The following is a 26,113-nucleotide window of genomic DNA, read 5'->3' on the forward strand; positions in this document are numbered from 1 at the left end:
CAGCTGGATCATGTCAAAGGGCAGTATGGTGCCAGGTCAGCAGATGACATAAATGACTTAAGCCAGGCCAATGTCTACGAACTGGTTTATCGTTACAGATTTTGTTCCCGTTTTTGCTTCAGCAGACAAAACTACAATGCAAAGCAGCGGCAGTGTTGGAATTCACCCTGACTGCTAAGCACAGCGCCAGCTCTCAAGGCATGGGGGAAGATTTTCACTAAGGCCTAAGTGAGTTAGGGACCTAAATCCCATTGAAAGCCAAGGGGAGCCAAGCATCTAGCTCATTTAGGCACTTTGCACAAGGGTTGAATTTCACTCTGGGATCACCATCATCCTGGCTGCAGGCATATTAAAAAATTCAAGACTCTCTCAAGTCCCTCTTCTCCCCAGTTTTTTTTTTTTTTTTTAATAATCCCCCTCGAAGCTTTCTTTGGAATCTTCCCTATTTTCTCCAACTCTCCATGCTAAGAATGGCCCCTCATTGGTCTTCTGATTCAGAGCTGCCATGTGTGACCCATTTCACACCGCTCCCTGGTTTGCAGAAGTGGTTTCCATGCAAAGTTTTGGGAAATCAAGAGTGTGGCTTCTTCTGTAATTTTTGGACTAGCGTTTCATTGCTGTGTCTCCCAGATCACTTACAAGTGTCTAGTGAAGGGGGCTGGTCCCCCCCACCACTTCTGAATGACATTTTAACAGACGCTACCCCTGCACACAAGGCAGCAGCTCTGACACACAATTATGCGTCACTCTTTAAATATAAACAGAAACCCCTTTAAACTGTTAAGTTCGAGGGTCTGAATTCATTTGACCCAAGCAAGGCCCCAATTCAGCAAAATGCTAAAGCACGTGCTTCAATTCCACTGCTGTTCGTGTCTTAAGCACATGCTTCCGCATTTTACTGAAGTGCTTCCAAATGAGAAATCAGACTTTTCTATGAAGATCATGCTTGTGTTAAACCTGTTTAGGAAAATGTCCACTCTGGCGTGTAAACCCAAAGGGGTTGTGGTTTTATTTTCAGTAGCTTTCCCATTCATCGTTTATTTAACAGAACTGATTGAATCTGACCAATATCACTGAATACCACAAACAGTCCAGGTCCAGATCTCAGCTGATGAAGATTGCTTTGCCCCGGCCAAGGGTCTGGTGCCGAGTGTCTATTTTTCCGCTACCAAGTCATTCCATCTTTGCATGTTTAACAGACACCAGAGAGAGAAAATGCAAACATCTACAAATATCTGGGAATAAGTAAATAAAGAAAAAAAAGCCCTTTTTATACATGGTGGGTGGGTTGTTTTAAACACAAGAATGAAGTGATTCCTGCCCCACTTCTCTGGGTTGAGATTCCCACCTTTAAAATAATTTTGTCTCGTCTCGTTAGGTTTCTATTTGTCCCCAAACCTAGATTAACAGCACGCTGCGTGTTCGGTCTCTTTCAGTGGAGAAGGTTCAGCATCAGCGTTGTAATTCTGTGACCTGCCCAACATCGGCGTTTATCCTGCACCGTGCACCTTAGACTAGGCACATCTTCCCAGTGTGAAGACCGCAAGGTGGAAACCTGCGGCCTCACCGTTGCCATCTGAGGCACGAAGCTACAACGTTCATTTCTGAATCCACCCAAACCTCTGCAGAAAGCAGCACTGGCCTGAAACTATTTCTCCCCCCAAGTCACAGGCAATAGCTTGAAAAGTGCACTAGTCTTGGGGTAGATAGTACATCAACCAAAGCAGCAATCCCCTCCCATCTACATCAGGGAGGGAAAAAACAAACAAACAAAGAGCCTTGTATCAAATAAATTAACCCTTTTTCAAGAACCCAAAGCAGGTTCCTGCCTTCTCCTTCATCTAATTCTTGTCCCCATCTTCCTTTTCACTAATACTTAAAGTAGCAGTTCCGTCTTCAAAGCGCGTTGGCGACAATACGCCTCCCGGCGGCCCTGTGAGGTAGGTTAATTATTCCCCCTCTCCTCTGCAGGGTACACACGGTGAAACTGAGGCAGAGCGGTGAAGCAGTTCACACAAAGGGCGGAGAGGGGGCAAGGACACAGGCTGATATTTGAAATTGGGATGTCCCGGCTCCCACTCCTGTGCCCGGACCCTTCGATCGGGGCGCGACCGTTATCGTTTGTACCCACTGACGCGCCTGCTCGGTTCGAAAGCTACCGCTGGCTCCCGCAGGAAGGAAAAGGTCTCCTTTCAAATGTTTCTGTTCGAAACCAGGAGGCAATCAGCATCCACACCCACAAAATCACTTTCATGATTGTGCACGGGTAGCATGACAAATATAAACAGAGGCGTATTTCAACCGGCATATCGATCCTCACCCTGCCATTCAACACAGTGGCTGGCTGCTAAGCCTTCACTCTAGCTGGCCATTTGAGGTGCGTGTGTGGGGAGGGAGGAGTCAACGTTGCAACAATCCTGCATTCTGGGTCATCCAGACCTCCCTGTTATAGGAAATAGCCCCCCCTTGGCTACTGATTATCCCCAACCAGCCTTATTTATCACCCACATGGATTATCAAGCCTTGATTCAGCACTCGCTCTTCACACTAGGATTACTGCATTTCTATTGCAGATTATCATCTACATTAAAACTCCCACCTCGTCCTCCAAACTGGCTCCCGATTCCCTGGATAACTAACTCATCGGCTCATCATAAGAGCCCATAGTAAAACCACACTTCTCCAGGCAGGGCTGCCTCCCACCACCAATGCAGGAGGCAGAAAACATGATCTGGAATACGCTCCGGACGCCTAAACAAAATCTAAACAAGAGTCAGACGGTTGTTAATCAGCTCCCCTTGGAGTTTCCCTGCCCCCTGCGATGCCCCACCATCCTTCACTCACTTGGGGGCAAGTTGCGCCCATTAACGGAGGGGAGCCCGCCCCCCCTTCTGGATCTATCCACCAGTTCAGGAGCAGAATAGCAGGGCTGTGGATTTAAACAGGGACAGCAACTGTGGCTAAGGAAGGCGGCAGGAAAGCAAGAGTCACTTGTCTCCCTGCTGGGCCAAACACCTTCCTTGTCTGGACCCCGACGGGCAGGCAGCCTTCAGCAGCCATTCTCTGGGCATGCGACTGACGGCAGCTCTTGGATTCGCTCAGCCCCTGGGAGCAAGTTCACTGCTTCAATGACCCATCAGATCTGTTGCCCTCTTACTGACTAGCCACGTTTGCGGTCTGCCTCCACTCAGCACCACAACCATATTCCTGTTCCACAGCTCTCCCGTGGCTCCCGGGATGCTGCTGCCGGGCCTCCGGGCCCAGATGTCCGAGAACGTGCTGTCACATGCTGAGCTGCGCCCACCGTTGGTATCTGGCCAATGCCACTGATCTAGTTACAGCCATTGGCGCCCTGGGCAACGGGGTGGAAGAACAAGACCCGTTTCACCCCAGTCAGGGCTACACCCCCTGCCTGCACCAGCACCCCCGTTTCTGTACCTAGCAACAATCTTCCCTTCATCTGGGACAAACCGGTCAGCCGTCAGCCACCCCCCCTCTCCAGATCTCCCAAGTGGCTCTGACGGGCGGCGTGAACGCGTTTACACACAGAACCGCCCAGAAGTACCATCGCCCCTAACACCATCGCCCCATAGTGTTAGCCCCTACTGCCGTACCAGGCTAACACTATGGGGAGCATGTGTGAGGGGGGAGAACACCCCTGCTTTCAAACAGAATCCCTTCCGCTTTAAAACCAACACCCCAACGCTGGTAACTGTTTAAATTCACTGAAAAACTCGGAAGTGGACTCCAATTCCCTCCTCTCCGAATGATACAAATGTTGGGAAATGGGGAAACTTTGCCAGAAATGCCTGGTTGCTCCTTCCTGTGTTCTCGTTGGGAAAAAAACCCATTCCTCCCCCGCCGGAGGAGAGAGGGGGGAAGAGAAATCCACCTCGCAAAAGCCAAGTGGCCAATTAAGGTTTTCACGCCTGGGAAATGTGGCCAAGCCCCCCCAGAATTGCCCTTTGAGTGGCATCTAGCGTCTAAAAGGATCAACGTATTGTAAAGTGCATGTGTCATACTCATACCCCTCCCGACCCTGCTCTCTCCTGTCTTGGCCTCTGGACGGGAGCCTCCCGAAAGCCTGACTATTGTACCTCAACGTCTTAGCCTATCTGCATCTACCGGAGTACAAGAAACCCCTCCCCTTCCCCGACTGCTGGCTCCCTGCTAAGCTCTACCGAGGATTCTGCTACTCCAGAGCTTGCTTAGATTTACTGGGCACCAGGATCCTGCCTGCAGTACACAAGTCTATTGGCTACTGCCTTTAAACAGCCGTCAGGAAGGTCTATCCCAGGTGGGGGGGAAGGGAGGAGGAGGACGACGACTGGATTTCCCCTCCCACCGCGGCTTGCTTCATCCGGGGGACTCAGTACTTGTTGATCCCAAAGATCCGGACTCCGTGGAGCTGGGGCAGCTTGGGGATCAAGACGCTCATGAGGGAGATGGTGTTGATGATGAAGTGTATCCGGTCGTATTTCGTGTAGAAGCTGGTGAGGAAATACCTAGGGTGGAAGAGAAGCAGCAGTTGACTCTCGGTTTCCATCGCTCCCAGGGGCTCAGCAGGATCTCGGGAGAGGCTGGTTGCACACGACTCACTGACTGCGGTTCCTGCTCCAATCCCTGCTACTCTAGTTACGCCCACTAGTCAACCCTTCCCCCGAGTCTCGTCACCCACTCAGGGCCTCCGATCTGCACAGCACAGCTGGGTAAGTCAACACAAAACACCGGGAGCAGGTTTCTAACAGCTGGCAAGGCCCCTTCCACAACGAGAATGGAGGGAAATCTCGGTCTCCTTCTAGCCACGAGCTCCGGTCCCACAAGACTCAAAACAGCTGAGCCCCTTTGCAGCCGCAGCCTTGGAGTGCTTTTGGCAAAGGATGGGGCAGCACCGGGCCCTTCAGGAATATCCCAGTCGATCGCGATGGGCCCTACACTACGCACCTCGCGCTGGAGAACAACAGTTCCACGCAGACAGTGTCCCAGCAGCGATTACGTCAGTCAGGACTGAAAGGCGGGTTGTAGGCGGGTAGGGGGTGGGGGGAGAGAGACCATAAGAACGGCCAGACTGGGTCAACCAAAGGTCCGTCTAGCCCAGGATCCTGTCTGCCGACAGTGGCCAGCACCAGGTGCCCCAAAGGGAGTGAACAGAACAGGGAATCATCAAGTGATCCCTCTCCTGTCGCCCACTCCCGGCTTCTGACGGTGAAAGGGGGGAAAAGCAAGAGGTTGCCCTTGTTGATGTGGTTTTAGGGTCTGATCCAGACCCCAACATTTTGCTCCACTGGGACTCTACAGACTTTGGATTAGGGACGTTACACGGGAAGCGTGAGGCTTAGTGGGACGCTTACCGGTTAACTGAGCCTTGATGGCCAACGCCGGTGAGAGCCGGCCACGCCCGAGCAGACCCAGCTGTGGAGGGGCCGGCAGAGAAACCTCACAGCCACAGCAGGGCCCTACAGCCACAGCGGGGCTGGGCGGTAAGAGCTGAGTCAAACCGGTTAACTGGCTGAGTGCTTTCGGTGAACTGTTTTAACCTCCCTCCTTCGGATGCTCTAAAAGAATTTCTCGGTCACCTTGAACACAAATGACTGGTCTTCGCTTTCAGAGCCCTTCGCAGCCTCTCCCAACTGACTTCTCTCCCCTTCCCTCCCGAATCATTGACACCTGCCTCCGGTGAAGCCCCGGCCCCCACGTTCTCCCTCGCTGCCTTTGTGCTTGGGGGGTCGATGGCACGCTTCTGGGGGCAGGAACGGGCTTCTTCCGTGTCTGGACAGCACCTGGCATAATGAAATGCCGGATCTGGGACAGGCTCCGAGCTGCTACCAGGACACCCACAATTGCTGCCAGTCCCAGTGATGAGAGACAGCGGCGCTTCGAATCACCCCAGGTCTGCCCCGGTCTCTCTTTATGGGCATGGACCCAGCTGGGTCACAAGTAACAAGAAGATCTCCAAGGTTCCAGAGTTAGCTTTTGGGGGGGTGGGGCGGTTCGGGTTGGGGCAAGACCCGCCAGCCCAAAGTACTCACAGCACGATGGGCGTGATGGTCAGGAACTTGCGCGACGCCGTGAACTGCACCCCGTAGTCCATCTGCTCCCAATGCGTGAGCAAGCGGGCTTTGCCCTGGTCCGGCGTCTCGAAGGGCGTCCCCTTCACGGTGTGCAGGAAGATGTACATACTCTGCAGCAAACACGAGCAGAAGGTAAAACCTGCGCAGCCCCTTCGAGACCGGGGGCCTGGAGATATTCGTGGGACCTGGGTCATCCGCTCAGCCGTGGGAAAGGTCTCGCACTCGCAAGCTGCAAGCCAGGGTCACACCCCTAGGGGGCGACGTCGTCATCCGATAGGGGTTTTTTTTGGCATTGGCAATTCGGGTCTGGCAGGACCGGAGCCGGTTACAACCCAGCTACGAGGGTCGGGCGCTGGAGCTCTGGCTGTAGCGGCTCCTGCATTTAGCTCTGGAGCACCGTGGGGCCCTGGCCACAACCGAGTCGTCCACGGTAGTCCAGTGCTGGGCCGTAATTGTTAATGGTAAGCAGTCAGGGGCCACACTTCTGCGGAGGGGGTGGGGTCAGGAACAGTGAATGGGTGAAGAAGGGAGCTTGGGGGAGGGGGCTGTGGTGTGGAAGAGGCTGTGAGGTCAAGGAGGGAGTTTGGGTGAAAGAGGAGGGTTGTGGTCTGGGGCAGGAGCTTGGGGTGCAGGGCTGGGGAGGGGGGATGGGTACAGGAGAGGATTCTGGCCTGGGGAGGGGTACAGAGGGGGTGCAGGGTCTGGGAGGGTGTTGTGGCCTGGAGGAGGTGGGGAGAGGGGGTGGGTGGTGACTTGGGGCAGGTAGTTGCAGGGAGAGAGAGGGTAGGATGCCAGAGGCAGGCTCTGGCTGGGAGGCATTTACCTAGGCGGCTCCCAGCCAGCGGCCCTGCAGGAATCTGAGGCAGGCTCCCTGCCTGTCTGCTCCAGCTCCAGCCTGCTCCATGTGGCTCTGCTCCAGCAGAAGGGAGGGAGGGAGGAGGCTTTGCACACTGCCCCTGCCCCCAGCAAGATTTCTCAGTTCTGGAAACTGTCCAATGGGAGTGGAGAGATTTTGCTGGGGGGCGGGGGCAGCGCCTGAAGCCTCCCCCTCCCTCCCCAGTGTCCAGAGCAGGGAGCAGCCAGCCGTGTAAAGTGGTGTGAGTTCCTCTGTGCCTAAGGGTCATGGCGAGGCGGCCGTGGGGCAGATCTGGTGGCTTGGCAGGCTGCATCCGGCCCGCTGGTCACATCTCCCCCCCCGGCGTTACTCAGATCCCCAGTATCAGAGGAGAAGACACATGGAGCGGAAACAAACGTACTCGTGCACAGACAATACCAGGTGCTTCCTGCCTTTGAAATGAAACAGCTGCAGCTGGACGTGGGCGGGGGCATTTCCTGGGCTCTATGCCCAGTTCTAACCTCAATGGACGTTTCACCCCTACGTGCCCCACGTCCCTCCGGGGAGGAGTGGCGAAAACACTGACCCCCACGTCCGGGAGGGGGAAGGGCAGCAGACAACTCTCTGCCATGCTCAACGGTGCGGCACGAGAGGAAGGCAAAGGGTGAGCGATATTTACGGGGCGGCAGCGGAAAGACGCTGCATGGGGTGCCCCGGAACCCTGGCTTGTTCCCAGTGCTGACCTTGGGCAAGGTGATCTCTCCGTGCCTCAGTTACCCCATCTGTACAATGGGGTTAATGATACCAACAGAGTCTTCCCCCTTGATGGAAAGGGCTGTGAACGCTACCAAGGAGAAGCACTAGATAAATGCAGCGTATTATTGTAACCAGACCTTACTCCCCTGGAAGATTCTACGGACAATCCAGTGACACACACACAGAGCAAATCTCTTGCTATGGTTGTTTAGGAACAAGTGCTGCTGGCCCTTTAAAAGCCTCCTGCTCCTAAGCCTCACCCCTCTAAGCTGGGCAGACAGGAAGGCAAGGAGCGATGAACCAGGTTCCCTGTAAGCGGAGCACTCGGGCGGTCACCGAGGAGAGATCCAAATGCCGCCTAGCTGATTAGCACAGCTGGCAGCCTGTGTTTCTACTGGTGGTGCACATCTGCACATACATTGGTGCACACAATAAAATTTATTCCACACATGGATGGAAGAGAGAAGGAAAAAAAAAAAGGAGAGGGAACAGGAGTGCGGATCGGAGCCCTTTTGCTCTCCGCTCCAGCTGCCGATTGCTAACGATTTGGGGAGTTTTTATGGGCTGGGTTCTCAGGGGCCTTGCGAGGGAACTGAACCAGGGGTGAGAATCCGTGACATAGTGGGGACTGTATTCACTGGCTGCTTTGGTATATTTCAACAAGACCAGACTAACATGGCTACATCTCTCTTGTTATGTTGTGTGTGGTTCCTACTGTCCTGTGCCGCTTTGTGGTCACAGAGAGTGTGTGTGTGTGGTTGTGTGTCTATATATAGATATAGATACAGAGAGAGAGAGGAAATGGCTCAAGTTGTTTTGTAACCTGAGCAGAGGGGGGGAGATGCAACCAGGTGTTATCAGATTACACCTTGGGCCCAGGAAGCAGGCAGGAAGGGATGGGGGCTTCCTGTAGGTCTAGGGCCGGGTTGCTGGGGACTTCAATCTTGGCTGATTTAGGATACAAGCAGGGGGCTCAGAGAAGGAGGGGGATGAAGGGCCCTTCTCCCCAAGACGGAAGGTGCTGGCTGCTCCCGGTTCCTGTGTTAACGAGTCTGTGCTACGCTGCGTCCCTGTGACCCAATAACCCTTCTCTTCTCCCTGCCGGCGGAGAGTCACGTCTGGCTGCGGAGGGGGGTGCTGGGCCCGGTGACTCCCTCACCCCGTACGGAGCCACAGTCGCACCTCAGAGAGACACAGACTTCAAACCAGAGGGGGAGGCTCTCAGCAGGGACACACACGGGGCGTTTCTCCGTCCCGGGGGCAAAGGTGCCGCTGAGCGGCTGGGCTTGCGCCACATCCCAGCTGAGGGCAGCGATGCGTCCTCTTGCTGGCACCCCCCCAAGCTCCTCCCCCTCCCGCCCGGGGCCACGCCCATGCTCAGGGCCCTACCAACTTCACAGCCGCACCCCAGGCCGGGAACTAAGCCCTTCCCCCAGGGAATCAGCTGTTCCCAGCAATGCCCCAGCAAAGGGGGCTCCTAGCTCCAGCTGGGCTGGGGTGGGGAGAGAGACCAGACCCACCTCCAGGTGCTTCCTGGATGCGAGGGCCCGGGCAGCAGGCCCAGCAGTTGCTGCAGCTGGCGGAGACTTGTGGAGCTGTGTCCGATTGTCCCTGTGCTGCAAAGGGGACTACCTGGGAAGGGGAGGCCTTGCGCTTTCCCTGCAGGGCTGCTCCTGGGTCTCTCTCCTGGCTGCGGAGAGCTCTGCGCCCCTCCTCCACCCTCTGAAGGCAGCCCAGAAGCGGGGGTGGCGATCCCAGGAACCCTCTACAACATATTTGTGACCCCCCCCCCCCCCCGTGGGCCTGGTCTCCCATGGGAACAGCCTGGTGAAACATCAGAGTTAAACATCCGCAGCCATGAAACAGGCCAATTGGCAAACCCTACGGTCGTGCCGTGGGCCAGAACCGACTCACTTTGGTAGGGCCCGACCCAGTGGAAAACTGAGGGTTGGTCCCGTTTCTCAGCTACCCTGGAGCCAGTGACCCATGAACCAGCCACCCCCACCCCATCATTCGTCGTTGCCCCCTGCCCCTCTCACCGGGCCAGTCTGCTCCTGCAGGAGCCTGTTTGGGCGGCTTTGGTGATGCAGCCGCAGGGGGAGGAACCTTGTTTGGGTCTGTGACCCACAGAAAAATCAGTTGGGGGCCACACGCAAGTGAAAAGCAAAGAGAAAGCCCCACAAAAACCTCTCACTGAGGTGGAGGAAAAAGACCCTCCCCATGTTCCCCTCACGCACCAGAGCCTATGGGGGCCCAGGCTAGTAGATTGTGGGTGCTCCAGCCCCATGGTGGGATGGGGCTGGAGAACCAGTGTGGACTCCCCCATCCCTGAGCCTGGGGGGGCCGGCTCCTGGCAAGCCGGGGGCCGCATCCAGCCCCTGGGCCTGAGGTCACCCACCCCTACGCTAGACTGGGACCCAAATCAATTCCAATTTTCAAAGGTTTGTTTGTCCCCACCCAGGCTGGATTCGAACCCACGACCTGGAGATGGAAGAGGGCAAGGCCTGGGCTGTGGCTATTTCGTAAGAACATAAGAACGGCCATACTGGGTCAGACCAAAGGTCCATCTAGCCCAGTATCCTGTCTGCCAACAGTGGCCAGCACCAGGTGCCCCAGAGAGGGTGGACCAAAGACAATGATCAAGCGATTTGTCTCCTGCCATCCCTCTCCAGCCTCTGACAAACAGAGGCCAGGGACACCAATTCTATCCCCTGGCTTATAGCCTTTTATGGACCTAACCTACAGGACATTATCAAGCTTCTCTTTAAACTCTGTTATAGTCCTAGCCTTCACAGCCTCCTCTGGCAAGGAGTTCCACAGGTTGACCACAGGTTTCATCAGCCAGGCTGCGTCGCATGCACTTGCAGGGACCCGGGACTGGGGGCTGATTTCACAGTGGGATCCCTCAGCGCTGTCCCTATAAGAGCAAACCACCCACGTGGCAGACAAACCCAGCTGGGGGTCCCCCTTACCATGTTGTGGATGAGGTTGGTGAGTGTCCAGACCACGGGGACGCTGAAGAAGGGGATGCTGAGGAGGACCACGTGCAGCAGGCCAATCCCCAGCACGTAGGAGAGCCAGATGCCTCGGCTGTTCATGACGCGGGTGTTGGGGTTCACCTCGCTGTGGGCCGTCCCCACGTTCATGCTGGCTCACGCGCCGGCTCGGCAGCCCTGAACTGAACCAAGAAAAGCAAGAGACAGGTCAGCGCAGGGGGGCAGCAGCCGCTGAGCTAGAAACTCCCAAAACCTGCCACACAACAGCCCCAGCCTCCCCCCCCCAGTTACAGGCGATGGGCTAAGCAGCAGTTGGGCAGAACAGGCCCTGGGGATGACAGTGGGTGAGAAGCTGGATCGGATCAACAGGGCGCCCTTGTAGCCAAGAAGGCTAACGGCATATTGGGCTGCATTAGGAGGAGCATGGCCAGCAGATCTGGAGAAGTGATTAGTCCCCTTTGTGCGACACTGGGGAGGCCACATCTGGAGTATTGCACCCAATTCTGGGCCCCCCATTACAGAAAGGATGTGGGCGCATTGGAGAGGGTCCAGCGGAGGGCGACCAAAATGATTCGGGGCCTGCAGCCCTTGACCTACGAGGAGAGGCTGAGGGATTGGGGCTTGTTGAGTCTGCAGAAGAGAAGAGTGAGGGGGGATTTGAGAGCAGCCTTCAACCACCTGAACGGGGGGTCCCAAAGAGGCTGGAGAGAGGCTGTTCTCAGGGGTGGCAGATGGCAGAACGAGGAGCAATGGGCTCACGTTGCAGTGGGGGAGGTCTAGGTTGGATATTAGGACAAACGATTTCCCTAGGAGGGTGGGGAAGCGCGGGGAGGGGTTCCCTCGGGAGGGGGTGGAATCTCCATCCCTAGAGGTTAAGTCCCGGTTTGACAGAGCCCTGGCTGGGATGATTGAGTTGGGACCAGTCCCAACTAGGATTCCTTGTCGCAGCTACTCAGCCAAGACCGGCCCAGGATGGAGCATGGTCATGCAGGTGACACGGCTGACGCAAAGTCGGGACTTCCGGGTTCTGTCCCAGATGCTGCTGCTTTCCCACCAGAAGCTCTCCGTACCCAAGCTTTGAAGTGGAGATGGAGCTACATCTGCTAAGGTTTGAGATTCAAGCGGAAGGTGCCAGGGAAGAGGGGTAGCTTCGCGCCAGTGGGGCGTGGGTCACTCCGGAGGTAGATTCTGATGGAACCAGGGCTCTGGATGATTTCAGTCCTTGGACTCTGTCTGTGAAGAGCCAAATGGGTAATTTCCCAGCACAACCCGGAGCACGTCCTCTTTCAGGACACCTTGGGTACGTCTAGACTACAGGCTTTGTCGACAGATACGGTCGACAAAGCTTCTGTCGAAAACGAGCGTCTAGACGACATCCAGTTCTGTCGACAGCTGCTTTGTCGACATGAGAGTGTAGACGCAAAGGACAGTGTAGATGCAGTAATGCCTTCTGTCGACAAAAAGGCGTTATTCCTCGTAGAATGAGGTTTACCGCCATCAACAAAACTGCCGAGTTCTGTCAACATTATGTCAACAGAACTCGGCGGTAGTGTAGACACAGGTATAGTTTTGTCGACAAAAGTGGACTTTTGTTGACAAAAGCCTGTAGTCTAGACACACCCATTAAGGCCCTGCAAAATCTGGAGCATAAAGTAACCCACATGCTTTAGTGTCTGTAGGATTCAGGGCATAATCTGAGAACAGCCCCGATTTTGCACAGTCTTGGGGAGGAGGGGTAACCTTCCCATTAGGATTAGCCATACATCTGCTATAGGGGTCAGTGTGGCTGCAGCCTCCCACCCCAACCCAGAGGTCAGACCTGGGCCCTCAGTTTGTAAGCAGTGAAAGTCTCCCAATGAAAGGCATTACAGAGATCGAGGCAACAGGAGGGAGGGAATTGCTCTGGGACGAGCCCTCGAGAGCGAGGTGAGAAAAGCAACAAGGTGGGAATGAAGCAGGGAGGTGATTTCAGCCGGGGGTGCCATATAGGAGAAGGCTGCCCCACTGCCATGGGGCAGAACATGCAGACACCAGGGGACGCGTGGAAAGAGGCAGTGTCAAAGCAATTCTGATGAGGCCAGAAAGAGAAATTCACTGCAGGTGCAACCTCTCTATTCCGGCACCCTCGGGACCTGACACGTGTTGAATCAGAGAATTTGCCAGACCATGGGAGGTCAATATTGTCTAGCAGCATGACCAACACTTCTACTGCTTGCTGGGCTCTTAAAGACATTTAGGGGTAGACTGGAGCTAAACAGCAGCAAAGAACATTGGCAGCCAGGACTGGTGGCTGTAAGCAACTTTATGGGACTGTGGGAAACGTCGCCACGCCCACAATAAGTGGCCACCTGGCTACGTAAAATCATGCCGGACCAGAGGTGTTCAACCTGTACTGGAAAGGAGAACACAGTGCCACTGGCCATACGGAGGATGGATTTGGGGGCCATCCACAACAATACATGAAATCTCACAGCCGGCTACACTCATTGGCTCGTGTATTTAAAGAGGTTCATTAGCAAACACCAGACACATGCTTACCACACCCTCGCCTAATGACGGAACACGCCAGGTGCGGGAGCAGCACGGAATGGGGTAGGCCTATCCGTGGCCACGGTTCACACGTGGCCACCGGCTGACAGGGATCAAAACCACCGGCCCCACACAAACGGGACCTTTCACCCACCCCTCCCCAGCTCGCAGCTGGCTGCTGTCCTGCCAGCACCTGCCACAGCTGGCTCCCTCTGGATGGGCAGATTGTGACGTCATCCAGCCAGCGCGAGATCACAACCGAAAAAAACCTCAGATTCCAGAGATCGCCAAAGCGTGCCAGCCACGGGCCCGATCCGGGGAGCGTATTCCTCCCAGGCAGAGCGACAACACGTGGCGCTGAACAGCGACATCACCAGGAAGCCAAGTCAGCGAGTATTTTCAAGCTCAGACCTTTGCAGGATTGAATCATAAGAACGGCCAGACTGGGTCAGAGCAAAGGTCCACCTAGCCCAGCATCCTGTCTGCTGACAGTGGCCAATGCCAGGTGCCCCAGAGGGAGGGACCAGAACAGGGAATTATCACGTAATTCCTCCTGTCACCCATTCCCAGTTTCTGACAAACAGTGGCTAGGGACATCCTCCCTGCCCCACCTGGCTAACAGCCATTGATGGACCCTCTTCCATGAATGTATCTAGTTCTTTTTTGAACCCTGTTAAAGTCTCGGCCTTCACATCATCCTCTGGCGAGGAGTTCCACAGGTTGACCGTGCGTTGCATGAAATAGTACTTCCTTTTGCTTGTTTTAAGCCTGCTACCTATGAAGACCCATCACCATGTGTCTCCCAAAGATGCCGCCACACGTTTGCCAGAGCAGCGGGTGCGCGTTCCATCACTTGAAGCCTGGTGAAGAGGTTCGCTGCAGCTCCATCCCCACTTTCCTGTGGGAATCATCGGGTGGGAGTTTCTAAGCTGTGCTTTCCAGGCAGCGAGACTAGATGCTCAGAATGGATCCTTCCAGCCTTGAAACCTACACGTGCCCATTTAGTATGTCACACCCGGATCCGGCACTCACTGCGGCATGTGCTTAAGTCAGCGGGACTCGTCACGTGCATTATGAGAAGGGGATATGCATGGCTAGGGCCAGCTTTTGGGCTCTTGAAATTAATTTCCATGGATTTTGTCTGCTGAAGCTTGGTTTGTGGCGTTTTGATTTTTTTTCCCAAAGTGGGCCAAACTTGTCCATCAGCAGGAGCATTTTTTTTTTTTTTTTAAGATGCCGCTTGGTCATGCAAAGTTCAGTAGCGACAGATGCAGAGGCTCACGCACAGATGCAGAAATTAAAAGGCCGGGATAAGCCAGGCTCCCCCTTCCTGGTGAGCGTCTGGGGGTGTTGCTGGCTTAGCTCCTGTTGCTGGGAAAACTGATTTGCCGCTGCTGGCCAGCTCCCACACGCTCGGATCGTGGGAGGCGGGCTGCAGCCAGACACACAGCTGCCAGATGGGCCAAGTTTCCCAACAGAACTCTGGACCTAGGTTATTTTGCAGGCTGCAGCTCTATCATTAGATCATTACACAGAACAAAAACTCTCTCCTGCCACTGCTGCTGGCTGCAGGACTCGTACACTGAGCAGTGGCCACGTGTGACTTTTGGACGCGGGCGCAAGGCAGGGCTGCTATCCGACCAGCACACCAATTCGTCTGCCTCTATAAACTAACCCCCTCCTCGGCAGATCAGGTAGGGCCCATTGGACTCCTCCAGGGCTCAGAACCCAGCATTTAGGCCAAAAGCAGCGTTCCCGGTCGGCTGGGCGCTTGTGCAGCTGCTCAGGAGATTCCAGTGCTGCCCAGCGGATTAGCAGAGTGTCCTCCGCTAGGTTGGTGTTTCACATTCGCACATGCCTCGGTGCACATACAAAATTTATTCCGCACTGTCGCACTGGGGCAGCTTGCCGCAGACCGGGGCTGCTCCAGTCGTCCAGAGAAGCCCATGTCTGCCCAGAGGCAGGGGCTGCTCTGGTTGTCCATCAACAGGGCTGCAGCAGGGGGAGGCTCTAGCCAGCCCCCCCCCCCGCCAGTGTTCCCATTTGTCGGTTAACCAATTAAACGGGATTTTACATCTCCATTTCACACATGGGTAGAAAAGATTCGCGGGAACGTTGGCCAAAAGACATGCTCAGGATCAGCTGCTTGGGTATTCCGGGAGTCCAGTTGGAAGACACCGGCTTGATCTTCGGGAAGAGTCGGGCCTGTTGCAAACTTTAGCAGGTGCTTTGGAAATGTGGGCCCGTCCCCTTTGTGTGCCTCAGTGTCCCCTCTGGGAAACATGGCTCAGGCCTGGTTGAACCCTCCTTCCTCCGCATGCCCTGCGGAGCCCGGCCCACCGAGGAGGTCAGCCACGGAGTAATACCAGGAATCTCTCTCTCGCAGGCCCCTGCGGTTTATTTCCAAAGCCTACTTCAGAGCTAACCAACCAACCCAAGCCGACGGCCCCCCCCCCAGCGCACTGGTTATTAGCTTTGCAGACGGGATTTTGTTCCCCTACAGGAAAAACAAATCACACAAGGAACGTGATGGAAACTTTGCTCCAGTGCCCTCCCCCTTCTGAGGCAGATGGCTGCTAAGCGCCAATCTCCCAGCTGCGCAACTGCTCCTAAGGGGGGAAAGACTTGACTGTTTCACCAGGCCGAGGCAGCTGCAGTGCTGGAGGAGCTAGACCGGCCTCTGGACAGCCTGGCCCACGGAGCCTCCTGCCTGCTCTGTGCCAGTCCCGCTCCGAGACACATTCCAAGCCTGACCTACAGCCTCGTGGGATGCAGGGCAGGACACCCTCCTCCTGCCCCGTTCTGCCTCCTCCTGTCCCTGCTCTTCATTGCAATTGTTGCTTTGGGGAGTGTTCCCTGAAAACATCCACTCGATGTGCAGCAGCAGTTAAAAAAAGCAAACAGAATGCTGGGACTCTGTCAACCTGTGGAACTCCTTGCCACAGGATGTTGTGAAGGCCAGGACTTTAACAGGGTTCAAAAAAAGAGCTAAAGAAATTAACGGAGGATAGGTCTGTTAATGGCTAGTAGCCAGGCTGGGCAGGAATGGTGTGTCTAGCCTCTGTATGCGAGAGGCAGGAATGGGAGACAGGGGAGGGATCACTTGATTCCCTGTTTTGTTCACTCCCTCTGGGGCATCTGGCATTGGTCAGAAGACAGGATAGCAGGCGAGATCGCTCTTTGGTCTGACCCGTACACACACACAGCCTGACGCAGCCCGGATCAGCGGCAGTCACGTTGGGCTGTTGGCTCGGCTCCCATCAAGCACAGGATGGGCACTAACAGGCCCGTGTGCTGGGAGGCCTAGCACCGAACGGGCCACTAAGACTCTTATTCATCTGAAGCCCTCCCCCGGCGGGGCCTGCGGGGGAAGGAAGCTGCTGTTCTGCAGCTACAGGTCTGTCTGCAGGGCGGCCAGGCCGCCGTCTGGACTGGCGGCATCGCCCCAGTTCAAGGGAAGAAGCCAATCAGCATCGTCGGTTTTCTCCCAGTCGGGTCAGCCACCAACTGGGGATGTAAAAACCCGTTTAATTGGTTAGCCGATTAAAGGGGAGGTGGGCAGGGGGCCTGCTCTAACCCAGCTGGGCTGAACTGGCTGGAGCAGCGGTGGGCCCCATGGTTAACCACTCACATCCCCACCTCCCACCCAGCAGGGACCCCGGGGCAGCAGCACAGGCTGCTCGCTGCGGCCCGGCTGGAGCGGCCCCCTTGCGACAGGCCAGGGTTATTAGGAGGCAGCCAGCTCCCAGGCATCAGCTCCCAAAGCCCAGCACTTGGGGGCGGTGGGAAGAGAGACTGGGAGGGAGGCAGATTCCCGCCCCGCCGCTCAGTTGAGAACGATGCTGACTCGTCTCTCTTGTGACTGGCCATCGATTGCCACGCTCAGCCTCGTGCCAGGCCAGAGAAAACTGAGATGCGTGGCCACGGCTGCTCCTCCGCGTCAGAGGGTCACAGGGACGTGAATCACAACATGGCTGAGCAGGCAGGGCCCAGACGTTTGGGTTCAGCTGCCAGATCTTTATCAACCTGCTACGCGACTCCCAGCAAGTCACTTCCTCTCCCTGCACTTCTGCGCTCTCCGGGTCACGTCTAGTCAGACTGCAAATTCTCCAGGGCAGGGACTGTCCCGCTCTACAGGTTTACACAGGCCCCGATCTCACTGGGAGGAAGAACGAATCTATGCAGAGTTCAGTGCCAAGGGGCCCCAAACTCAAACGAAGCCTCTGGCTGCTCTCACAGCACAAACAATCACGTACGAGGGGCCGAAATCGCCCTCAAACGTGGGAGGGGAGCCAATTTCCTGGGGACACGAATATTTTCAACCCTTCTCCGCAGTCACATTATTTGCTTCTTGCTCATCAAAGCGCAGCCGGAGCCTTGCTCCCAGCGTCAGCATAACGCATTTCAGGGACTACGGAAACACCGCTACCCTGAAAGGAAGCCAACATCGGAAGGCGCCTCAGGCTGCGTTAGGTTAATGGCAGTTTCTCATCTCTGGAGCCCAGGTGCTGACCCGGAGTTAAGTCCCAGACAGAACAAACTGGGCTGATTTCAGCCTAGTCCTGAATGGCCGTTCCTCCCTGCCACTAAGCCAGCTGTTTTCAAACTTTTTTTTTTCCCCCTCTCATGATCCAGCTGAAGAAAATGGTTGATGCCGCGACCCAACAGAATTTGACAGGAGTGCGGATTCCAGGGTGGGGTGGAGGATGGGAGCTTTGGGGTGCAGGAGGGGGCTCTGGGAGGGGGCAGGAGGGGCCGACCTCGAGCACCTCCCGGTCAGCGGGGGGGCTAAGGCAGCTTCCTGCCTCTCCTGGCCCCGCAGACTCTGCTGTGCCCCAGAAGCAGCCGCAGCAGGTTCCCAGCCAAGGAGTTTGGAGCTAGTGCTCAGGGCAGTGCACAGAGCCCTGTGCAGACCCCCGCCCCCCCCCGAGGAGCCGGGCCTGCTGCCGGCCACCTCTGGGGCGCACCGCAGTTTGCAGTGGCAGGACAGGCAGGGAGCTTCCTTAGCGCCCCCCCCCCCCCACTAGTCACCAGATCCCCCGGCAGCCACGAGCCCCAGCGCCCGACCTTCCACCGCCCAGTCCTGGGTCACAACCCCTAGTTTGAAACACACTGCCCTAAGCCGTCACGCAGGGCTGACTGGCAGCCGGCTGAGGCCTGAACCGCAAGAGATGGGCTGCAGTGAAGAGACAAGAGGCCATGGCTGCGCCGCGCATGCGACCCAGGAACCAACATGCAGAGGGGGGGACCGAGTAACAGGTGCATTGGTAGGTGCTGTGGGGCGCACGATTGGGGCGCACAGTCAACACCGTCTATGGGAAACCTGCCCGACCCCCGACTGGAAATTCATCCCCACCCCCAGTTCCCAGAGACGCCGCTGAGAAAAGGAAAAACGCTGCAAGCTTAACACCCGCTTGTCCTTTCAGGAGCTCAGCCACAGGGCCGAGCCAGCCCCCTCCCGTCCCTACTCCGATGGACTTCGGTTAGCGGCTTGACCCGCACGTGGACTGCTGGCCTCTGCATGAGAGAGCGTGGGACCATGGCTACTGAGTCTCTACCAGGCAACCCAACCCCCTCCCCCTCCCATCCCAGCTCCAGCCATGTCAACATCCCTCCTTTAACCCGGAGAAACAACTCCCCGGAAGAGCAGAACAGCAGCCAGATCAGGTCAGGCCATGGCCCATCTGGCCCAGTACCAGAGCCTCAGGGGAGTATACAGAACAGGGCAGCTGGAGTGGTCCACCCCAGCTTCCCCTCTTGGCTTCTGGCAGGCAGAGGTCTGGCCGCACCCTAACTATGGGGTTGCATCCCTGGCCATCTTGGCTAACAGCTATTGAGGGACCTGCCCTCTGTCAACTTACCCAGGTCTCTTTTGAACCCCGCTTTACTTCTGGCCATCACCACACCCCACGGCAACTGGCGTGTGCCTACGTACAGCCTCGCGTGGATTCATTCTGCCACCTACTCATTTCAGCAGGTGGCCCTGCTTTTTGTGTTGTGGGAAAGAGTAAATAACTCTACTCCCCGCCCCAGTCGTGATTTTAGAGACCTCTCTCACAGTGCCCCTTGGCTGTGTCTCTTCTAAGCCAAACAGCCCTTGGCTTTTTATTCTTTCCTTGTACAGCAGCTGTTCCATACCCTTGAATATCCGTGCTGCTCGTCTCCTAAGCTTTTCTAGTTCCATCATGCCCTTTCCGAGATGGGACGCCCAGAATCGCTCACAGTATCCCAGGTGTGTACAGAGCGGTGTTACGATATTTTCTATCCCTTTCCTGATCCATCATTATCCTATTGCAGCCTCTCTAACTTCCCACTGCATTTCACCGTCATCCTGGTCAGACCCTAGAATTCTAGAACTGGAAGGGATCTCAAGAGACCAAGTCCAGTCCCCTGCCCTCATGGCAGGACCAAGCACTGTCTAGATCAGTGTTTCTCAACCTTTTTTTATACCGTACCCCCTTTAAAAAAATTATAAGTACCTCTAGTATCTACAGTTTTCAAAGACAATTTTTTTCCTACCATTGCAACACGTTTGTTTAAACAACTTAATCGTAGCTGGCGAGTAATTAAATTTTTGGGTGTAAAAAAGTACAAAAACAATAAAGCGCTGTAAAACTTAAAATAAAAATTCAGCTTTCTCCAAATTTCAGTAGTGTGGACATACCCCCCAGACTTCGAGTACCCCAAGGGTAGTCGTACCACTGGTTGAGAAACACTGGTTTAGATCATCCCTGACACATGTTGGGTAGATGTCTGTCCAACCTGCTCTTAAATATCTCCAGTGATGGAGATTCCACAACCTCCCGAGGCAATTTATTCCCACATTTAAGCACCCTGACCAGTAGGAAGTTTTTTCTAAAGTCCAACCTCAACCTCCCTTGCTGCACTTTAAGCCCATTGCTTCTTATCAGGAAAATATTCCTCCTGCGATATGCTTTTTAATCAGGTATGGCATTTTTGCCCATAGAGATTCGACCGTATTGTTTGTTTCACGTAGGACACGGTTTTCCTTATCTTGGAATGCCCCTGCCCTTTCCGTCTACACTGCCGTTCCTGTATATTTGACACCCTGGTATTAGCATGTCCCTTCATTACCCTCATTGCAATAAGGTTCCATGATCCCTAGTAAGTCAATATCCTCATTTAATGCCAGGCACCCGAGAGCACCCAGCGGAGCCCTGAGATGGCCAGCATTTGCGAATGAACGCTTACAAATTTTGCCAAGAGTCAGCTGCTTGCCTTCCCATGTCGGAGTTACCTGGCACGCTGAGTGAGCGCCCCTTCAAATCCTCGGATTATCTGAAGCCAGCAGGAGTTGCACCTTCCTACAGCACAGGGCTCAAGGACTCCAGAGGGAGGGGCCTCTGGGAGCAAGCAGCTAACAAAAACAGCACACACGGTACACACGCCACAGTCCTGGGGAGATCAGGCTGTTAATGAGGCAGCGAGCCACCCACTGGGCAGACAGGCACGATGCTTTCAATATGCATGGGCCGTCCGCTGGGAGCCAAAACACCAACCCCACTCTCCTTAATAGGGTTGCCAGGTGTCCGGTTTTGAACCGGACAGCCCAGTATCTGAGCTTTCTGTTCGGGAAACAAATTGAGAAAATAGAAATGTCGGGTATTTTCTAAATCAGATGGAATGTCGATTGTGATGCAAGGTCAAGTGTATTTTTGCTGAAACCATCTGGCAACCCTACTCCTTAACGGGAGAGTCATGGTCCCCTAAAAGCCGCTCTTCCCTCACAGGGCCCCAGTTGGAGGGCAGCCCTTCCAAACACACCTGCCAGCCAAAGGGTCTGTCGGAAGGTGGGGACCATCCAACCACGCGGCGTGCGGGGCCGGGTTACAGAGGGGCAGAACCTTTTCCCACGTGTGCCGAGTACCAGCTGGAAGCATGGAACAAGCCCTTCTAGCCCTGTGCCAGATTCACTTGGGAAGCACTTAATTAGCTGGTTAGTACCAGGCCAAGTCTAACGTACCTCCCAGGATGCTACCGAAACCCCTGAGATCATGTGGGCTGCGTTGTTGCACCCGGCAATCACTTTTTGCACCCACTTTACACAGGTAGGAGTTAGGGATGTTAAATGTCGGTTAATCGATAAGTCGAGTAACCTCATGAATTCTGATCAGTGAGGTGACTATTCTATAGTCCCTGGGGGCGGGGCCAGTAGCCAGTGCACCTCACTCCCCAGGAGCCACCTGCCACTCCATGCTGCTGCCGCTGTATCAGAGGCAGCAGCACGGGGTGCCAGGCAGGAGCTGGTCTGTGAAGGGAGCCAGGTTAAAAATCTGCTCTGGTCACGATCCGGCTGCCTGTCACCCTGTGCTATCGCCTCTGATAGAGGCAGCAATGGCAGCAGCCCTTGTCGGGGGTGGGGGTCTGAGCTACCAGACCTGGCACAAGCTGGAACTGAGCAGGGCTGTCTGTCTGCCCAGCTCCTAATACACTTTAAATGCAGAGCTGCAGCCAGGGTAGGTCCCGGTATGAGCCAGGACTGAGCCGAGCTGCTGGCCAGCTTGCTATAGAATTCACTGGGGGGGAGGGAAGGGAAATGCGTGTAGTCTCTAGCATTAACCTATAAGCTTTTGCTTATCGGGTAATCGACTCCACTATTACACCCCTAATAGGAGTGAGCAGACACGGGGGGATGCAGTGGGGGAAATCAGGTGTGGGATGTGCTGGGAGGTGCTTTCCAGACTGATTGGAAGAGAACACACTAGAGACCAACTCCACCGGGTAGCAAGGAGGAGAGTCTAGGGGGTTTTTGGGAGGGGGGGACTGGAACAGTAATTACTGGTCACACCCCATGCTCACACAAATGCTCTCCAATCAGGCACCGGACAGCCCCCCAAAGCAGCAGCAGCCCAGTTCGACAGGATGCCAAGGTTTCTCCAGAAAGGGGAAGTCGCTCACTCCTCCCCACGCAGCAACCAGCGGCAGTGCTGGACGAAGGGGGTGCCCCTCAGACCACACGGAAGCGCTCGGCTTCTGCCAGCGTCTCCCGTCCGCCCCCGTGCGCGCTCCTTAACGGGAGCGAGGGGCCTGAACTGAAAGCTACAAGCAGGACCGACTCTGGAGTCGCAACTTGCAGCTTCCCAGTCCCGTTTCCAGAACGCATCGTCCGACCGATCCTGAGCAATGTCCGGGTCCAGCCTCGGGGGGTGCCAAGGGAGAAGGGCACCCATCTGGGGTGCTCTTGCTGGAACACGGTTTGCTACAGCAAACACTGACTCAGACTTTTGAGGGGAGCTGGCTGGCATCGCTCGCATCACCCCCCCTCTGATTACCTGAGCCACCTAAGAGATGTTTATGGGGCCCACAGTCACTTCTGGAGGCTGGACTTTCCAGCATAGAATGATCTCATGGAACAGGAGGGGCTCCCCCATTAAAGCTACCAGCAGCTTGAGTTTCCCCTTAGAAACAGCAACATGGCTGCAGAACAGTATTGTTTAGCCATGCTGTGGTAGCATTTAGGAGCCACAGGCCTGGGTCAGCACCAGACCCTGTGGTGCTTGGAGCTGTACAAGCACAAAATAAAAATGGCTCCTGCCTCAAAAAGTTGGCAACCTAAGGGAGGTGAAGATTGCAGGCCGAGGTGGGCAATTGTTTTCATGGAAGGGGGGGGGGGGGAATTCACAAATTTTGGTATGTAATCGCAGGCCACCTCTGCCCCCCCTTGAAGGGGCGGGGCTTTGGGTGGAAGGGCTGGGGCTAGAGAGAGTGTGTGTGTGACATTTTATGTGTGAGAAATAGACTTTCTGACACAGATTGAGTACGTGCGGCAAAGGGACAGGAAAGTATGCGTGGCAGTGTGGATGTGACAGTGATTGTGTGGGGGGGGGCACAGACTGGGAGTGGGTGCTGGCTAAGTTTGAGAGAAGCCACCTCTGTTTCTTTAAGGAAAATCTGTCCTAGTCTGCTGCCCGCCCCCTCACTGCTATTTCACAGGCTTGATTTGTACAACTCTGCTGACTGTGTGTCTCCATCTACAACCCCTGCTCTGCAGAAATGGGGTACAGGGGAGGGGAACACCCTGACTTCAGCCAGTTCCTGCACAGTTAGCAGGAAAATCCTGGGAGCCAGGTGGGAGGAGGGGCAGCCGAACACACACTGCCAGCTGTAAGTCTGCACCTCTGCTAATCAGCTGGGAAGGCCAGAGGGAAATACTTGGGGCCAGATCCAACCCCGGGGCCGGAGTCTGCCCACTCTTGTGGCAGGCTGTGCTGGAGAAGCATGCTCAAGAGGCAGGAGTGGGGGAGAGGAAGCACTTACCAGAGCCAGAAGTGAACTCCCTATAGGGGCTTCACATCCCAGCTGTCCAGCCTAGAGACTAAGTGAAGGTCCCACGGACAGAGCAGGCCTCCCCTGGGGATTTCCCACAGCTGCGCCCGCCCGAGATAGCTACTGCCAAGAAGCTGTGGGTATTACAGGCTGTTTGCCTGTAAGCTGCGGAAGGGCTCTGCTCTCCCCACCTCCTGCTCCCCCCCCCCCCCACCATTAACCTCTTTGTGACAATTCAGGGACCTGTCGCTGCCCAGCTGTGCAAGTTCATTCCACAATATTGCACAATAGGGAACCGCTGCCGGCGCAGGTTCCCTGCTCTAGCGGCACAACTGGATGGGATCTGATCTCAGGGCTCAGCTGAGAGGCTCTGGGTGACTCACTGAGGGGAGGACGAAGGGGGATGGGATACAGAGCCATTCACCTGGAGGTCACGGGTTCAAATCCAGCTCAGGCTGGCAGAGAAGTTGGACCTTTCTGGATCGAATGGAGGTGCCAGCCACAGGGGAGACCCCAAAGAGGCTGTCACAGGTAGGGACCAAAAGGCCTCAGTAGGTCAGTGATTGTGGGGGGATGGGGCTGGATTTGTAGGGGACTTCTCAGGACTGTATCTCTTCTGTGGAGAGCCTAGAACTGGGGCTAACTTGCCAGCAAGTCACCCCTCTCTGGAGACCAGCAGCCCCTCCTTCCATCACCCCCCCCAGAAAGCCGGAGATGCTGCCACTGACTGCGCAGAACGCTCTCAAATCTCCACCCCTCTCCTGCAGGGATCCCAGCTGTGTTTTGGCTTGTTGCTTTCCAGGCTCCCCCAAAGAGCCATGGTTCCTCTGGGGACCTTCCTTGTGCTGCCTGCAGAGTTTGGTAAAAGGCAGCCTGGAAGCTCCAGCTCCTACCCCCGCCCTAAACCCTCAGCTCGACACAGCAAGCCACTCTGGAGCGCTGAGATACGGTCCAAAGGCCTAACACCAGACATGCACAAAAAAACAGCCAAAGGTCGCGGTGCCCTGGCAGGCTTCCCAGCCTCCCCCCACCCAGTAGGCACTGCTCTCCCAGCCGGCTTTCCAACATCTCGTGGCAGGTTTCCCAGAACTGCCCCCATTCCAGCTCCATTGCCCAGAATCCAGCACCCCCACTCTCTCTTAGCCCCCTGCTCCTTCCCTTCCATCACTGGGACTTCTCCCAAGCCTGGCACCCCAACACCCTTGCCTCTCCCATCTGCTCCCCACAAAGCCTACACTGCTCTGCCCTGGTTCCCCACATGTCCCTGCAACCCTCTACTCCAATTCCCCCCCGCAGTTCCTTCCCCTCCCAGGTCCCCGAATCACTGGATTCTCCCCACCCCTTAGTCTCCTGCATCTCCCAGGGCCCCCCCAGTTTCCCTTCCCCTCCCAGGTCCCTGCACACCCTTCCCCAATACCCCCCCCCCCAGTCCCTTCCTCCCTTTGCCCCCAGTCTCCCTTCCCCTCCCAGGTCCCCCCAAGTCCCTGCAGCCCCTTAGCCCCACATCCCTTCCCCTTCTGTATCCCCCCCAGGTCCCTTCCCCTTCTGGGTCCTCCCACAACCCTGCACCCCTTTGTCTCCAGATCCCTTCCCCTCCTGGGTACCCCCAGGTCTCTGCACCCCTTTGTCTCCAGATCCCTTCCCCTCCTGGGTACCCCCAGCTCTCTGTACCCCTTTGTCTCCAGATCTCTTCCCCTTCTGGGTCCCCTAGGTCTCTGCACCCCCCTTGTCCCCAGATCTCTTCCCCTCCTGGGTACCCCCAGGTCTCTGCACCCCCTTGTCCCCAGATCTCTTCCCCTCCTGGGTACCCCCAGGTCTCTGCACCCCCCTTGTCCCCAGATCTCTTCCCCTCCTGGGTACCCCCAGGTCCCTTCCTCTTTCGGCTCCCCCCGAGGCCCCTGCACCCCTTTGCCTCCAGGCCCCCCCAGGTCCCTTCCCCTGCCGGCTCCCTGCACCCCCCAAGTCCTCTTCTAGGTCCTTGTGCCCCCCGCACGCCCCAGCCCCTGCTCACCGCGCAGCCGGCTCTCGGCCCGCCGCCCCGGGCTCGCCGTGGGGGTCTCTCCCCGCCGCCCGGCTCCGCTCCCCGCCGCCGCTGAAGACAACACAGCAGCTGGAGGCCCCGCCCGCGCGCCCCAGCAACCCACGCGGCCGCGGGGCGCCCTGGGAAATGTAGTTCCTCCGGGTTGGCCGGGACTCCCACATGTCCCATGGCTCCAGGCCGGGCTGCGCCGCTCCGCGTCCCCTGCCGCGCCGCTCGCTGCCCTGTGGTTATCATGAGTCTTTCGTGTTCTCCTTCATTTTAGTATTTCCCCGTGCATGGGTTCCCATTCTCTGATTTTTTTTTTAATTAAAACCACGAGGACTCCTGAGGCAACTTAAAGACCAACAGATTTATTTTGGAAAACCTTAAAAAACAACAAATGGTCCGGTAGCACTTTAAAGACTAACAAAACATGAGCTTTCGTGGGCACAGCCCACTTCTTCAGATGACCAGAGTGTTGGAAGTCCAGGAACAAGAATAAATAAGGGAAGGAGGGAGGAGGAGTGGAGGGAAGGAACAAAATTGGAGGGGGGCTGGTAGATAAGTTTCAAAGGGATAGCCCAGCCAGTCCGTAACAGGAAAAACTTAAAAAACAGTT

General features: G+C 55.9%; 1 protein-coding gene across 4 annotated transcripts; it reads right to left on the reverse strand.

Moving 5' to 3' along the window:
• Positions 1–979: 979 nt before the first annotated feature.
• Positions 980–25,633, reverse strand: ORMDL3 (ORMDL sphingolipid biosynthesis regulator 3). 4 transcript variants are annotated; one of them, XM_075911450.1, is made up of 5 exons: positions 25,486–25,615; positions 11,729–11,891; positions 10,635–10,840; positions 6,030–6,181; positions 980–4,505 (listed from the first exon to the last, which is right to left on the reverse strand). In XM_075911450.1, exons 3-5 carry the CDS (start codon positions 10,806–10,808, stop codon positions 4,370–4,372), a joined length of 462 nt encoding a protein of 153 aa, XP_075767565.1. In that variant the 5' UTR covers positions 10,809–10,840; positions 11,729–11,891; positions 25,486–25,615; the 3' UTR covers positions 980–4,369. The 4 variants fall into 4 exon arrangements, with proteins under 4 accessions (XP_075767565.1, XP_006117467.1, XP_075767566.1 ...); XM_006117405.4 differs by lacking the exon at positions 25,486–25,615 and adding an exon at positions 13,197–13,786; XM_075911451.1 differs by lacking the exon at positions 11,729–11,891 and having other exon boundaries at positions 25,486–25,633.
• Between the last annotated feature and the right edge of the window lie 480 nt (positions 25,634–26,113).

The sequence above is a fragment of the Pelodiscus sinensis genome, chromosome 29 (assembly GCF_049634645.1).
Source record: "Pelodiscus sinensis isolate JC-2024 chromosome 29, ASM4963464v1, whole genome shotgun sequence".
In the NCBI taxonomy this organism is placed as follows: domain Eukaryota; kingdom Metazoa; phylum Chordata; order Testudines; family Trionychidae; genus Pelodiscus; species Pelodiscus sinensis.